The 17,362-nt window shown below is 37.7% G+C and overlaps 1 protein-coding gene across 2 annotated transcripts in view; it reads right to left on the minus strand.

Moving 5' to 3' along the window:
• Positions 1–17,362, minus strand: part of tbc1d32 (TBC1 domain family, member 32) — a 37,299-nt gene that overhangs the window by 13,535 nt on the left and 6,402 nt on the right. The window contains exons 13-29 of one of the 2 annotated variants that reach the window (XM_043219343.1): positions 16,765–16,902; positions 16,575–16,664; positions 15,686–15,828; positions 15,054–15,181; positions 14,479–14,680; positions 12,603–12,682; positions 12,296–12,434; positions 11,518–11,605; positions 11,112–11,230; positions 10,527–10,646; positions 9,766–9,854; positions 6,217–6,339; positions 5,879–5,987; positions 4,404–4,497; positions 3,788–3,913; positions 1,994–2,077; positions 431–500 (exon numbers count right to left, since the gene is read on the minus strand). In XM_043219343.1, coding sequence (XP_043075278.1) covers positions 431–500; positions 1,994–2,077; positions 3,788–3,913; positions 4,404–4,497; positions 5,879–5,987; positions 6,217–6,339; positions 9,766–9,854; positions 10,527–10,646; positions 11,112–11,230; positions 11,518–11,605; positions 12,296–12,434; positions 12,603–12,682; positions 14,479–14,680; positions 15,054–15,181; positions 15,686–15,828; positions 16,575–16,664; positions 16,765–16,902 — 1,942 coding nt within the window. The remainder of the gene's footprint in view (positions 1–430; positions 501–1,993; positions 2,078–3,787; positions 3,914–4,403; positions 4,498–5,878; positions 5,988–6,216; positions 6,340–9,765; positions 9,855–10,526; positions 10,647–11,111; positions 11,231–11,517; positions 11,606–12,295; positions 12,435–12,602; positions 12,683–14,478; positions 14,681–15,053; positions 15,182–15,685; positions 15,829–16,574; positions 16,665–16,764; positions 16,903–17,362) is intronic. The other variant, XR_006247216.1, reaches the window with a different exon arrangement.

A 17,362-nucleotide genomic window follows, 5' to 3' on the forward strand; every position in this document is an offset into this window, starting at 1 on the left:
AAAATTTGACAAATTATGACAAAATTAAGGCTTACATGCATATTTTGATCTTGTTTTTCCAGTAGATGCATTTACTTTTTGAGAAGTGAAAAACTTAAAATAAGGAAGTCTGAGAAATTGATCAAAATAAAGTTACGGCTAACAAACAATTAAAAAAACAAGTTTTCGTACCTCATTGACAAATGTTTGTTCTTGTTTCAAGTATCATGGTCACTTGTAATGTTATTTTTTTGCAGTGCATGCACACACACACACATTTAATGACTTTCTTCGATGTATGAAAGAGAGAATTAAGTCCTCGTATAAAATACATAATAAGGCATTTCTTTTTTAAAGTATACCTTAGTGTTTTAACAAAGGCCTTCAAAGTTGAGCCACAAATTCTAACCCTATAGCGTTAAGTTTAGCCTGGATATGACATGTATATTACCTGAGAGATATTCCCACACCTAACTGCTCCACAGACGACAGGCTACGAGTCTTTACACTGTGGTCCACCACTGAAACCAAAAAAATAAATAAATTATATCCGGTTTGCACCTCCTCTTCAAATTCCCATTTAATTCCAGTAAATGGAGCACAGAGTAGCAAAAGAGCACTGCAAAATGTGCTGTTAAATAATACATTTTCATTTCAGCATCGGCTTACCCACAAATCTACATCAGCCGGGTGATCTACATTCATCATGCTTAAGAATGGCCTTAATTGAGTGAATGCCCTTGGTGAGACGGAAATGGGCCCACTGATATAATTATGGGGCCATTCCTCCATCCTCATTAATATAACAACAAAGTCAGGATTGTAATGATGACATAATGCAGATAGATGTGCACCTTGAGAAGTGACTGGCTGGAAAGCGAACCAATAGGAGAGAAGGGTATAGGCAGAATGACAAATCATATTTCCTGCTGCTCACATCAGTCAGCGATTATGACATGAACGGCTAAGTGAGATGAAGTGTGACAAGTCACCCCTACTCCTCTGCTAAATGAGAGGGGAGGACACAGACACGGAGGCAGACGAAAGGAGGAAACGAACGCTAGAGGAACACGACACCATAACACTTGCCATGTCAGGCATCCACCTACATATCCTATTCGTGAAGCTGTGGGATTCGAGAAGTCTCGTTTACTTTTGTAAATACTCATCAATCGACCTATCATTTGAAACTTTATCCAGAAGCTGCATTTGATGTCTTCTTTCAATATTTACTACCGTTCTTTTTATAAAAAAGTATTAAAGCACGAGCTTGCCAGACCAAAACCACTAATAATCTCCGGACTCAGTTGACCCCCGAACCTCATCACACTTAAAAACTAGTTTTCAGAGGCTTTCAAAGTCTGAAAAACTTTAACTCTCTGACGCCGAATGGAAAATGGGATGTTTTGATAGTACAGAGGTTGGGAAAGATGTTTAATTGATGTCATGTAGTCAAATACAAAGCAAAATAATCATAAACTTCAAGGTTTATTATAAATATTGTAAGAGTAATAGGTTGCGAGGGGTGTGAATTTTGTCAAATCGTTCTTTTGAAGTGGTCACATTACCAAAGCTCAAGCCAGCAGATATTCCTTGCAGATGGGATTTAAACAAAAGAGCATGACCAATATTATTTCTGAGAACCAGTATGTTTAATAAATGAAAACTCTACAGTGTCTCAACCATTCGCCCATTTTTCCTAAATAATTCTGCTTGCGTGAATGGAAAGCTGACAAATCTCGTCCAGATGGATTTTTACAATGAGCATGCAGCACGTCTTAACCAGGGGGGATGCAGAAAGTTTCAAGCAGGAAGCTATTTTTTCACCTCCAATCAGAAAATATTTAATGTATAGTTATGAGAAGAAGGATTATGATACAAAATGTGTGTGTGTGTGTGTTTTTCCCCATATACGCCCTCTCAATTGAATGATGTCTCTGTTAGCTGTCTGCAACTTGGTCACATAAATAAAAAAAAAATCCTTTCATTAAACATTAAAGTGCTGTTTACTGACCTTTATATTCAGCTGGTGGAAAGAAGCAGTCAGTGGATGAAGACGAGAGATGCAGCACAACCCTCTCCAACAAATCCGCAAGAGCTGTAAGAGTAAAGATACGTGAACCGCCAAGGCAATTTCCTTTGAATCAAACCTCATATCTCCGGCAAAAGAGCCTGTTTCGTATAAGAAGTGGATGCTAGAGAAATCGAAGAAGGTCTTAAGCTAAATACATATATTTCAAAGTTTACTTGCAATCTCATTTCTTTAGAGTAGCATGTATTTTCCTGTTTGTTGAAATGCATAACTCTAACAATGCTTAAAATATGCTACTGTTACTCGAACGTCAGAAAAGCCGAACACAGTGTTAAACTGAATCAGGCATTGGCAGGCATACAGTAACAGCGTGTACTGTACTGGCCAATAGTAAACAATCACAATAGAACAAAGTCCTTGAAATATTTTACCATTTTAATCCAGAAAACAAAGCTCTATACTAAAAAAAAAACAAAAAACAAAGGTCTTTATTTTGTCTGGAAATCAGATGGTAAATTTCAAGATAAAAAAACAGCAATAGACTTCAAAGAACACTGTAGATAACTTCATCAAAAGATTGAAGGATGATTCGCAAGCTTTTTTCAAAACCAATCACAACATTATCCTAAATGTGCGTGGAAACGCCGCAAAAGTCCTGAGATGTGTCTGTGGATGAATACATCAACACCGTGTCAGACTCAAGCGTGCTTACAATTCCTATACGCCATTGCGACTTTACCTTGATTGCAATCCTCTCCCATCAAAACTCGAACATCAAAAGAAGCTGCTTTGCTTCATCCAGCCGAGAAAACATAGTGTGCATGTCATACGGTGGTGGGGTGTTTTGACGTTACATTCAGTCTGCATTTTATATTGCGTGGCGTTTAGAAACAATAATCACATAGCTTGTGTTTCAAAGCGAAGCACGCTGGAATTAATAATTCACTGAAAGCATTCTCTCTGCAATCTCTTACGTCGTCAGTATGGTTTTCTTTACATTAACCCAGTTTTGGACTGATTTGGATTCGCTTGCTGGATCACAGGACGTAAAACGTTCAACAAGCGTGCACTTCATATCGTAAACAATCTATTCTGAATTTACTGAAACTGGTCTGTGAGAATTAGAGATCCTCAAGACATGAATTTATAAGTTTCCTTTTCCAAAATAAATAAAAGCGGGAACATATAACGCAACAGAGCTGTTTTGAAGTTAAAAGGGTCATATCATAAATTTTTTAGCATTTTATTTGTTTACCCTCCAGCCCACTTTTGCCAAAGCAGTCATAATTTTGTTTTTTTTATGCCTATTTTTCCACTATCTCCCTGACCCTTAAAATTAAACAGGCCACTTTGTGCTGTTGTGCCTTTAGGTTCTCTATGTAAATGCCCTCTTTGCATGTGAAATGAGTAACAACACTGACTCATGAGCTACGGCTTTGCTGTCAAACATAATATAGTTTGTGCTGCCCCGTCCTTCAACAACAGCCTCTTTGCAAAGCCTGCATTACATTATGACAGTATCATGAAACAATTTGCTCTGAAATTTGCTGCTGAAGAGAATAGGATTGTAGTAGGATAGGATAGCAGCTGAAAAGGTTGGGGATATTGTTCATTCTTCTGGGGTTAAGAAGAAGAGTCTGCGCCTGAGAACCTCTTAGTACCTTACAGTGACTGGGCAAACAGATATTAAACAGATATCAGATTTCTCTTAAACGCAGTAAAACTTCGGTATAATGTTAGAGAAGCTGGGCAACTTGCTGTGAATTTGGGTCATACCGTATCCGGTGAGGGTGTTTGACTTTGCAGCCATGATCTTGCAGAACTGCCTCCTGCAGTCATCCATCCAGCTAGCATCTCTTTCCGTTTCTTTAGACGAGGCCAAGAAAGCACTGATCTCCGACTCTGAGAAGAAACAGGCACTGTTCGTTTTTAACAGTGAAAATGGTTGTCTTCTGGCAAAAAAAATCATTAAACACAGTACACAACAAATTCATTTACTTATTACATGGCCTATGGCAATCTGTGACTTGACTTGTAACTACTTACTGAATAACAATACACTGTCTCAAGCCTAACATTTAAAGACAGGACGAAATAAACAGCGCTGAATAGGCATCATCCGCATACTGATGCATCTTCCTGAAGAAAGAGTGTTTACTAAGCTTTAAGATCCTCTAGTCCCTGTTTATTGAGCTGAAAAAAGTTTTCACGCTGAAATAAAAATGTATAGCTGTAACAATAAAAAAGAGAAATGAGACTGTCATAAAGAGAGGATGTGCCCTTGAAGTTACTACATGTAAAACACAGAATTAAACTAATGGTTAAGGGAATTGCTTTCAAAAATATCACATATATACAGTAGGATCTAATGCTTTAAACACATTCTTCTTACCCTGTTTAGTGCGGGGGGTCTTGGGCACATCGAGGATGTAATATTTAGGCAGGGGGTATGCAGAAACCATTGGCCATGGGTATGGGTCATTCCCCTGAGGGACAGATAAAACACAATCCATAAATACGGCATGCTGCGGTTTCCAATGATTATTTTTTTTTAAGCTGCAGGAGGCAAAATCTCGTGTTTTTATTAGCTGCGTTAAACTATTAAAATATTATTTTGTAACGTAATATAATTTTGGCATATTCTCTCGAACTGATGTTAAACGTGTTGCAGTAAAAGTTAAGTTAAGCAGCTGTTTTCAAGACTGACGATACTCAGAAACATTTTGAGCATTGAATTAGCATATTATAATGATTATTGAAGCATAATCGGATACTGAAGACAGAAGTAATGATGCTGGAAATTCAGCTTTGCTATCACAGAAATAAATTATATCTCTCGCAGTAATTACTGTTTTACTGTATTTATCAACTAGATACAGCCTTTGTGAGCTTGAATGACTTTCAAACACAAATATCAGGAGTGTATAAAACCTATTTAAAGTTCATTCTCATTTTAATTTACTAAAACATGATACTTGCAGAAGCTGGATTATAGCGCAACTCTATTACCCTTGTTTTAATGCATGGGAAATACATTTATCAATATCTTCACAACTACTTTTGGTCCAAATCATGCCAGACATTAGCAATTAATGACAGCTTACTCACGGAATTCAGCCTGACCTCCTAAAAAATTTGCTTTTACTGCGGCAAAAACAATTTTTTTAAGTTGCTGCAATAATAAATATTTATTGCAGTTTCGACCCAACAGTCTAATTTCAGCATAAAATAACTGAAAAACGTAATTGGGTTTTGTTTGTCGGAGGTTTATTTCCCATTCGTTGCAATCACCTAAAGATGTTGAGTCATCAACCAGAGCCTCATCCTATATGTCATGAATGTCAAATTCTGTCATCACTCAAACTGTCACATGTGCACCTTCTGCCTTGTTTACAAACCACTTTACATTAAAGCAGAGCCTTTATCTTCAAAGCTCTTTTTAGAAGCATAATATTTGTTTTCTCGCATGATTTCTGAGACATCTGAAATACAGTCCACATAAGCAACTGCCAAAGCAGCAATAAACCCCTCCATGGAGATTATGTTGATGTATGAATGCTGATATATTACACCCCTTTATGTTTCTTAAAATCAAAACACAGGACGCAGATAAGGCATCTAAACCTAGAATACTGACTGGGGACTGTTACAATGCATTCAATAACAGATTAAATCTCTTTTCCTTACTGAATATCCAGCATGAAATGGATTTTAAACGGTAAATAAAAATAATGTGCATTGCAACCAAATTACGTCCGGTGACACTTTGCTTCGGTGGTATCGCATCTACAGCATGATCAACTGAACACAGTTTATTGTGCTACACATACAAGAGATAAGGAAGCAAAAAAAAGGAGATGCTCTCACTTTCTGCAGGGCTCTGGGAGGAAGTCTCCTCTCAGACGGGCCACCAACCGTACCGATCCGAATCAGGATATGGTTTCTTTCCACGGACACTCCATCAATGATGAATTCCCTGAGCATGATGAAGCCAATAAAAAACGAACAATATACAGAATCAGTACATATTGCATCTACAGTATGATCGCATTGTCGATTCAAATCATCTAAGCCTACGGTAAATGAAAAAAGCAAACAGAAAAATCTATTACTTTTGAAAAGTGAATGGTGGTTCGCTGTGTATTAGCGTGTCGTGCTGAACTGCGTTCGAGGGGAATACAGGAAAGCGAGAGGCGGTCACTCACCCTTCACCTGTGGGCGGCTCGGTGACGTTGTCCCTCTGACCCTGCAGCAGTAACTCAGAGAGGTTATACTGAGACTCCAGCAGGAGAAAAGAATCCAGGTTGCAGCACAGCACGCTCAAGAGCCTGAATGAGCACAGACGGAAGAAAGAAGTGTTTATACTTGAAAACAACTAACAAGCAACATTACTTCAATTTTACATAGCTGAAAAGTACAAAATATGTCGGTTTATCATCTCCCAAAATCCTTAGCAATCCATCATCATGACATCAGCAAAGAACTGTGACGTTTGCCTCTAAAAGCATTATTTTAGTGTCATTTCCGATCGAGAAGTTTAGTCTTTCAAAGAGCCAGCAGTAGTTGCGTGTACACGATTGCAGAATATCACATTTTAACTGCATGACATATTACCGGGGAAATTAGCACGGAAGCTGTGGGAGTAATAAATCATGAAATCCTGTAGTGGACCCGATGAGATGAGGATAGTCTGAGTATAGTGACACATATCAGTTCTGGAGAAGCCAGAGGGACTGAGCTGCTAGAATGGCGAGGTGACACAGATTTTCCTCTCTAATGGTTTCTAATGATGTGATTCAATGCAGCTGAGCAAAGCTGATTGTAGAGGATTTTCAATGCCATTAAATGGCACAGTACTGTGACGGAGGTTGAATCAGTGCAGCATCAGCGCTTCGTTTGCAGCTAAAAACTACAACAGTTTTCAATCTACGTTTCCTTACTACAAGCACCATCTACCGTGACGGCTGTGTGCCTATTTGCATAATATACTATACCCAAAAGCATGCACCTCAGAAAATAAATACTGAGCATGCAGTGAGTCTCCAAGTATTAGCATACTACCACACTGCATCGGTGAGACTGGATGCAACCTTTCCTGCGGTGCCTTAACATTCATAATAACATAAATAAAAGAGAGGCTATAAACCCTTTGCAGGAAAGAGTAAAAACAGCATGTTGAAATGAGTAAATTAATATAATCAACGTTATGACTAATTAGTAGACATTACCTATGTCTAAAGCTTGCTTAAATTTGTTCTCGATCATTAAACATGATGTTATAGTGTCTGACAGCAGTTATCTGGAGATGTGCCTACAGACAAAAATGTTGGCTGTGATGGCAAAGCCGAATTTTCAGCAGCCATTAATTCATTACTACTTAAATATTTACATTTTTATTTTGACAAAGACAAACCAAACGCCTCTACAGGTCAGATACATAACTAACAATACAGTTAACCATATTTATTTTTATACCTCAGTTATACCATTCTTTTTACAGTCTCATAATCGGACACAAGGGGGCGATTTATCTATATGTGATCATGACTTTAAAACACGCCGTGACAAACTGAGGGCATGAACTGCATGCTGGTATTTAGCAAACAGACCATATTCCACTTAAACACAAGAGTGTGGGATTGGTTCATATAGCATGTGGCTCTCTACACAGACACAGCAGGCACAGTTTTGTCGTTTCCCACAGATTTACGCCCAATACAGATATCTATTAATGAGCAATTGTATTAAATAGCAGGTTTAATGCACTGTCTGGCTTTTGTCTTCATTACTCCAGTAGAATCTGGTTAAAATTGTTAGTGGAAATCGCAATTTACGGTTCCTTTAAGAGTTGTTATCTCTAGAATTCAAAAGAATGAACCTTGACTGATTTCTGGTTACTGGTTCGAGAGTTTGTTTGGCGAGCTTTAAGCGCTTAACAACATTATGTGCTGATCAAACACTGTGTAGATGTTTTCTTGGTGGTGTGACGTAGTGGATGTAGGCAGATAACTGAAAAGTTGTTGGGGAATGGTCATAATGCTTTTTAGTAAACATTAAAGATTTCCAAGTGCGGATTCCCCAACACATTCAAGATGGTCATGTGGGTTGACCACACTTAACAGAAGAAAATGCAATTGGTTGGAAAGTGATCTCTGTATTAGCTGTGCTTCATACATTATAGATACAAGACATATCCCCCCCGCCACCACACACATTTTCTTCAGAAAATCAAGTTACTTGCTCTTTTTTTTTCTGTATTACTCTCCTGTATTTAATCTCAGAGTGTATAAACCGTGCTACTAACAAACCAATTATGATATATATATTATGAACCGTTACCAGATAATCTGGGTAATTAAGAAAATGATACATTTATATACCTTTTTACAAGAATATGCCTGAGGATCTCACTCTGGTCTGTGCCACAACTTACAATTTGACTTTATTAAGGAAAAGACAACAAAACTAACATGACAGCAACAAATAAACCGCACTCGGTTTCATCACTGCAATCGATCTTTAGATTGCCAAAGGCAACTTCCTCTGCACTGAGGCGAAATGCCATATAAAGATTTATATTCAGGGAGAACGGCACAAACACTTTAACACACAAAATGTTTATTTAAAATCTCAATCAAAAGCTAAAAACTCAGCTGTCATGCTCCACGGTGTGGATTAACATGATTGAAATATTCAAGATTTCTTTTCATATCCATGAACGGATAACCTAATCTTCTGAGATTGAAAAAAAAAATCATATCATATTCCACCTCAGTGGTTCTCAAGAGTGAAAAACAATGCTAAACACAAATTATAACTGTCAAAGGCCATGCATCCAATTGACCTCTACAGTATTTTGGCACTAGCCTAATTAGGCAGATGCCAACATTGGCAGGTTGCTTTGGCATCTTCCCATCCGTGAAAAATATCAATAAAACTGCGCGAGACAAAATAAAACACGATCAAATAAATAAGCTCACTTACTGTGAGCGTTAACGTGTTTTTCATGTGAAGCCAGCATGAAACTGCTCAAAGTCTGATGGGTTTTTCAAAAACAACAGGATTTGAACACAGTAAATCAGCAAAAATGTAAAATTCAGGTTCTGTCATTTAATAAATGATATTTTTGGGCTGTTCATGGTAACGTCAATAACTTATTTTTATTGCTACCTTGTTCTTATATTACTTTTTAGAGACCTAGATTCAGCTTTTTATGAAATGAGAAGGGCTCCGGTATGTTATACTCATAATGATAATATTGACATAATCCTTTTATATAAATAATATATTTAATATAAATACCACCGATAGGGGAAATAATCGCCACAGCGCTATTTATCTATGTAAATGTGATCTCAGCCTGCGGTAAGTGATCTGAAGAGCTAACCCCATTCTGTGCCTTATAAAAACAGAATGTATTTTTAAACTATGGTAATTCCCTGATAGACGTTGACCGAATGCATCAAAAGTGCTCCTTTTAAATGAGTAGGTGGATTACACCGGTCTTTCAATTCTGCTTCCTTTGAGAGCCTGAGAACTTATTCATATCCTGGTATCACCCTGTCTGGCATTAATTCAGGATAATCATAGCACGGAGAACACAAAGAGCTGAATCAATCAGCCATTGATCCCCAGAGAAGAATGAATAGGGAAAAAAAGGCTAATCAGATAATAAACCTCTATAAGGACCCTCTATCGGTTCTGTGCCCTTCCTGTCCATTTACTGGTAGAGAGGACTGAGCTATTGATCTTACCTCAGGCCAAACGTGTGGGATTGCTCGTAGTTGAAAAGGGAGTGAATCTTCGCGTCAGAGTTAATAATGATAAGGCGGTCCATCAGGTCCTGACGGGAAGAGTGAGTGAGTGATTATCAAAAATGCACGATTTCAAAATAATTGCGACAAAGATCACAGCTAGCCCTGGGATGTGTGGTACATCATCGGTCAAAGCCTGCCCTCAAATGACCGTGATTAGAACTGCAAATAAAGAACATCTGAGCTATAACATCACATTCACTGCATACACATCCAATATATTAATGTATGTGAAAACACTGCTAGCAAAGCTACACTTTAGCTGCCATTATTTCATTCTTTAGTGTCACTAATAACTCCAATATGCTAATTTGGTGCTCAAGAAACTTTTTAAAAATGAATTTCAATTAAGTTTCATTTTGTAGCAACAGTGCTAAATCTTTTAGGATTCTTTGATGAACCGAAAGGTCAGAAGGATAGGATTTATTGGAAGCAGACTTTATTTTAACCACACAAAAGTCTCCGCTGTCACTTTTGATCAGTTTAACGCATTCTTGCTGAATAAAAGTATTCCCTGTATTCTGCAAAAAGCCTTTTTGTATTGTGGTGTATATACTGTTCATGGATAACTCTCTACCTTTAGTCTATTCATATTGAGAAATCACTCAGTACATTAAGGTCAGTGTGGACGGTTCATGATTGGGGGTTGAGACTAGACAGCGTGGGTTTGAGACGAAGGCTGTCCGGTCTATTGTACTCACTAAAACTGATGTTGCCATCTCTCTCAGATTGTACTCATTCTTGTTAGGAAGCGCTCGATGTCCCAGCAGCTCCCACACAGCGTGAGGTGAAGACAGCAGATTCACTAGAGAGAGGAAGGACTGCGCGCACACACACATCACTACAGTTCACTCATAGCCACTTGAGATTGATGTTTTCTTACAAAGGAATAACTGAAAATATCCATTCTAAAAACAATATTTATATTTTGGGCCAAATATAATGTAAGAGGTGTTTCCTTTTTTGTGTTTAAAGGCTTAAAACCTTTTTTATGAAAATGTAGTAACTTGCCACAGGATAATGTCAATCAAGTAAAATGGGTTGTGAATGTAATTTCGTGTTGACTTTCAAGTGGTCGATGGTTGATTGTGTGCACTTCTGCTAAAATCATTTATTCATGGAATTACTCAGTGTAGCTTTTACAGGCACGCTGCGGAAATTGGAAATCGAAGCCTTATCTAAATCCATAAAATCTCAATGAAGCGTAGCTTTTGCTTCTAAATAACTGTAAATAGCAAAGCATTTCTGAATATTTATTGCAAGGTAAATGACAGGGGAGTTGTAACCTTGAGGCAGCTCCTGTCGATAGGGTCCATTGGAGTAGATTTCGGATGGACCACCCTTACATCCTCTCGACCACACTCCAAGGCTGACCACAACTCCACCACAATCGTCTGGACAAATCCTTTAAAGCCGTTCAAAACGTAACTAGTTTAACAGCCTCATATCCTAGTTACCATGTAAAGACATTAACCTCTACATTGAGCAACGCTGTCTCAGTAAGTACCGTCATGTACGAGCCCTAAATCGATAGCAACAGGAAATGTAATCATTGCAGAAACACTAACAATGTGCAATACATTCGCTAAATTTTTTAACATGACCTCTGCTGTCTGAAGAAGCTATCAGGAGAAAATATAGAACGCTGCTCTTAACTCTCAAGAATTGGTCATGAATAAGTCTTCGACCTACCTGAGCTTTGCAAGGCCGCAATGCCTGGGGCTGTGGCAGCCACCTGGGTCACCATCACGCCGTAACCAAACTTCTCACACCTGCTGACCTGAGGAAAAAATGGAGGAAACACACAGTAATAGGTTATCTTTCTGAGTCTGGAAATATGTAATAACTAGCATCTTCTCAAATAAAAATAACGTTACTTGTGCCCCATGACGACTAAGTAGACACAAGCTAGAAAAACAGCTGTTTGCTGCAAATCATTTGTAAAATAAAACTGAATTAAATCTGATTTTTATTTTCCAAATGAAAATATCAGTATCCTTATTACTATTCTAAGGCACTTTGAGGTGTTGCTACATATATTATAAGGTAAAACAATATGTTGACCATCATAGCAGATCTAACGGCAAAATATAGATAAATCAATCAAAAATAATCATTGTTATCACAAAGAAAAATGTATTTTATATTAAATTCAGTCATCATTTACTCGCTTTTATGTTTTGGCAAACCTCTACTGATTTTTTGGAAGACATCTTGAAAGATTTGGTAATCCATTTTGGTTCTAAATGGATTGGATAAAAGTCCGTGGGAACTGAACATTTAGAAAAATGAATATTTAGAAAAAATGTTTGCGAAATGTTTTAGCATTATATAGTGACCCAAAACAGCCTGGTTACAAACTTTTTTCTAAATATCTTTCTTTGTGTTCGGCAGAACAAAGAAATTCATACAGATACTTGAGGGTGAGTAAATAATGACAGAATTTAATTTTTGTTTCCGACTTTAATACCTGTAGTTTTTTGGTGAATCTTGAGAACATGTAGGTCACACACTCATTGATGGCTCCGGTCTGTTGGAGGAGCAGCAGTCCTTTTGGTGTGGCAGCAAAATTCAGCAGATTGTCCAACAGCATCTCTTCCCAGGCAACCCTGCAGAACCAAGACAACAGATTCAGCAAGGTTGCTAATTATTTCTTGTTCTTGTTCTTCTTTTTTTCCATAAAACAGCACTGGCAGGCCAAACTCAAGTTTAGCACAGAAACAAACAGCTTGTGTAGGAACAAGAGAACACTGGAGGCGTGATGGAGGCATACTCACACGCTCTGCAGCTCCTGGGAAGTGATCACTGGGGGAGCTCCAGGAACAGGAGTGGGAACTCTCTCCGACACAGAGCTTGTCTGCGGGGGAAGAGAATTTACCGTCAGGCTGGACTGCTACGTGGCACTTAAACCCTTCGGCTAAATAATGAGACGACACGTTGAATGCAATGTTGATTTCTCATGCCGTTCCAACTCGCCCTTATGAAGGCAGGGGAACCCCGGGAGGTTTCATTATTGACGGCGCAGCACTTTACTGCTTCTTCTGTATTCTACAAATCCTCCTCACGCAGCCCACAGAACGAGCGTTCAGCAGTTCTTCCAAAATTAATACTGTTTTGCTCGGGGAACATACACGGTAGGCTGTAAAGCTGCTGTCCAGAATATGTTTAAAAATGAAGGCTTTATTTTGGCTGTGAGAGAACCGATATAAATTATATATTTTCAATAGGGTCTCACTAAACATGATTATTAAAATTGTATTTATATATATATATATATATATATATATATATATATATATATACAGTATATACATAAAAATATTTATATATATAATGTATATATATATATATATATATATATATATATATATATATATATATATATATATATATATATATATACAGTATATATATATATTATTTTTTTTTTGTGTGTGTGAATGCTTTCTTTTAACACAAAATAAACGTTTAATCCGAATCTATGAATCTATGATCTAATATTTAAAGGTTTGGGGTTAGCAGGTTTTTGCTTTACTTATTTATTTATTTATTTTTTTCAAAAGAAAGAAAAAATAAGATAAGAATTATAATTTTTAATAAACGCAGCCTTGGTGAGCATAATAGACTTGAACAGCGGTGTATTCGTCAATATGGCCAGATTTCAGGAGTGACAAACGCATTTAAATGCGGGAGTGAGTCTCTTAAATGATCATTTCATCTGTGTGCATGAAACAGCAGTTAGTCCCGCGTTAGTAACCATGGAAACATTTTGGCGTCTTGCGGGAGTGAAGAAGAATGCATTTGGTATCTGCCATTTTTTGGCAAAAAACTTGATTTTAAAGTAAACTACTGCTTTTTAATGCATGGGAGGCTATTTTGTATTAAAACATACTCATTTGGGTGTTTTTGCGTTATGAAAATCAGGCAACACTGGACTCGTGACCACAACTAGCTCCATGTCAAACTGTGCTAAGATTAAGACTTCTTTCAGTGTAATTTTTATTACGTCTCATATACAGACGAATACACGTTTCTGACGCGCATTTAAGTATATCATAACTAACTGTTTAGTTCGGTTCCATACACACTGCGTAGAATTTCTGTAAATGCAGTTGTCACTATCTGTATTGTTCCTAAGTTAATGCGGTTGTCGAATATGGTTGTCATTCCCATATTTAAGTCAAGTATGCGTGTGTACAGAACAAGATTAAGCAGTAAAAGGTGGACTGACAATCAAATTTCACTGCAGTGAGTAAGTGGCCTATGAGACAGGCAGTGGTCAGATTCCCAGACAAAAAATCCTTAAGACAATTCAATGTCAGTGATAAACATAGTCAGTGACAGACTGCACAAGTTACTTTATGGTTAAAGGACTACTTATTAAAAGTTAACAAAATTCTGTGCCAGTGACCTCATAACACTCACAGAACCACAGACAATCCAAAGACTAAATATCAAGAAATGCTTGGCTTTTATATAATCATTGACAGGACAACTGGAGATTTAAAGCCCACAAGGGCATCGTTGTACAATCCGTTTTAATTTCAAAGGTCTACCTCCGTTGTTACTGTATCGTAAGTCCGGAATAAACACTCAACTAAAGATTAAACTGGTAATGACGGGATTGGCGAAGCTAGTGTGTATGAAGGTCACCGTTCTCCAGGCTTTAGCGATGCACTCGTGCAGGCTGTATGGCCGGAGAACCTGCAGCCCCTCGCAGGTGTTGTACATCTGCCGGCAGACAAAGATGAAGGCCCCGCTCACGGCAGGAGGAATCTCCAGCTCGCTGAACACGTGCAGCTCTTTTGCCAGCAGTCTCTGGGTAAACTGCACCACAACATGTGCTGCTGAAATACTGTGGAAATAAGATAACGTATTACATTACAGTAGTATTATACCATATTAAAATAGTCTGAATATTTTAAAATTGCGCCTTTAACTGCTGGACTGCTATGCAAAACGAATGGTTTTACAGCTATAGTTGCTGACAACCTGGGCTACTCTATTCTATTTTATTCTGTTCTATTCTTTGTTTCTTTCAAAGTATGCTACAACTCATCTCACTGAAGACACAGGTGTCAAAGGTTCCACTCTTTTATTAAGAAGCTCATTCTTTCATCTATGCATGCTGATGATGTATATGGCACAAAAGCAGACTAGCTGAAGATGACACTAGCAGGAAGAAGAAATAATGAATGTAACCTGAGAGCAAAATTAGATTTACTTACCTTTCACCCTCGGCCGAGACGAGATTTCTGTCATAAAGCAGGAGTGATAAACCTCGTTCAGTGGTAGCAATCCTCGCCAGCGTGTCTGCTATGTGAGTCAAGGCACTTTCTAGGGAATTTAATTTGGGCTGCAACAAAAGACAAATTGAAAATGCTTGGGGTGAACAGTATAATGCATATAAAATGCTACAGATGAGGTCTCTGATGAGACGTTATATAGAAGGTTACGGTTTTATTTCAAGTTTTAAATTAGCAGGCTACTTCTGTAGTGCTGTAACTATATAAAAAAATATTCTGTTTTATGTTTTCCTTGAAGATACCTCATGGAAATGGCATCGACACTTGCACCTTGGAAATGTATATACTGTAGACACACAGTGTATTTATTGTATGTCTTAATGTTGCAATAAATTAATGCAATTCAATGGAATTTATGTCATATTAACAAATCCTCCGATGTTAGTATATCAATACCTATACAGTATTCAGCAACTTTTCCTTTTGTTGTAGTGTAAGCTACAGCGACTATGAAAATTACCAACGTTTTTCATATCAATTCAACGAAAAATGATTTCACAATCGCGTCTAGACACTTGATTACGTGCAGAAGGGAATGTCCATGTTGTGCTGACCAGCTTTCCTTTGAGCAGGGTGATAACAGGTGCCAGCAGAGTTTCTATAACAGGGATTTGGTAGAGACACTCCACGGCACACTCAGTGCGGTCACACAGGGTCCTTAACACCTCCATCACAAGATTAGTGGGGGAAAGGGAGTCTAGAGAAGACACACAAGCACCTCTGTGATAACTTGTTAGGAGTTTCAGGACACCTTGGTTGTTATCAGCCTCAAGTGTTACTGCAGAGCTCGGTTAATGAATGATTTAAAGTGCAGCACAAGCTACCCAATGAAGACAAACAAAGAAGAAAGAAAAACATAGCCTAAAAGAAAAGGCTATGCGCTTCAATATGTGATTTGTGCTTTATGCTACCTGGTTAAAGCCTGGTTCGCCCGAAAATGAGAATTCTGTCATCGTATGCACCGCATTTGTATGGCTTTCTTTCCACTGTGGAACCCCAAATGAGAAATGTTGAATAACGAAGGTCAATGTTTTCAGCGTAATTGCAAGAGATGGGGATCGAAGGTTTCAAACATTAAAAGGGACATGGATATTCTTCAAAAATGCACTTTTCATTATGTGTTCGACGCTAGAAAGAAGGCCGTACAAGTTTTGGTGAAAATAAACATCCTAAATAATAATCAGTCCTACATAATAATATAACGTAACTAAGTTTCCTTGATACGACGGAGTAATTCGTTTTCTCAAAGAAGTGAGTTCATTAACCTGATGATATAATAGCCGCAATATCCTGCGAGATGGATCATTTTCCACACCCATATTAGTACTAACATCTACATACAAAAGTCATAAAAATCGCATGATAAGACTTTAAGACACAGGCGTGGTAGTTTCTGAGTTAGAGTCAATCAGAGTTTATCACTAGAGTAGTCTTGTGACGCACCTGCATGTGTCGTCTCACCACAGGATGGTTTTGGGTGTTGGTACATGATATTGATCAGAATCACAACCAAGTCGGTCAAAGTCACCGGATCTGAAAAAGACATCAAATGTAAAGATAGTTTAGTGAGTCAGACTTGTTCCTCTCCAACATTATCCACGACCTGGGTTTGTTTCCTCCCCTCTAAACCTACCTCTCCGCTTCTTCGCTTTAATGGGAAAAAGTTTCCTTCCATTAGTGTACATCACAAGCCTCCCGAGCACGCACAGTGAGTGAACGAAGTAAACAAACTCCAGCTCTTTAGAAGTGTAGAGAGTTCTCCGAGCAGGGCCTAAGGGGCAAAACACAGGAACATCTCATTCGCAGAGCACGCTCTAAATGGATTCAGTCATTTGCATGTGACCTCCTGTTTCTAAATTAGCGCAGAAATACACATTTTAAATCTTTAAAAACCTGAGTGCAGAAAGGTTGAATATTGAAAAAGCATTAGAGAGGAAATCGGTTAGTTAAGAAAGAAATTATATACTATAAGCTTCAAATGTATAAACCCGTCAAATATTTTATATAAAAAGCATGAAATATTGAATGAATATTATTATTATTAACATTATTTTACTTTTAATGTAAACACTTTCTATTCTGTAATATAGAAACATTATTCTAGCGAAAATTAACTCCAATGATTCCCAAAAAGCAATTCTCAGTATTGTAATTATGATAGCTTTTACTTATTTATTTTGAGCGTTGATATACGATGGTGTACCTCATTTAATGTATGCTAATTAAACTAA

Source organism: Puntigrus tetrazona, chromosome 20, assembly GCF_018831695.1.
Source record: "Puntigrus tetrazona isolate hp1 chromosome 20, ASM1883169v1, whole genome shotgun sequence".
Classification (NCBI taxonomy): domain Eukaryota; kingdom Metazoa; phylum Chordata; class Actinopteri; order Cypriniformes; family Cyprinidae; genus Puntigrus; species Puntigrus tetrazona.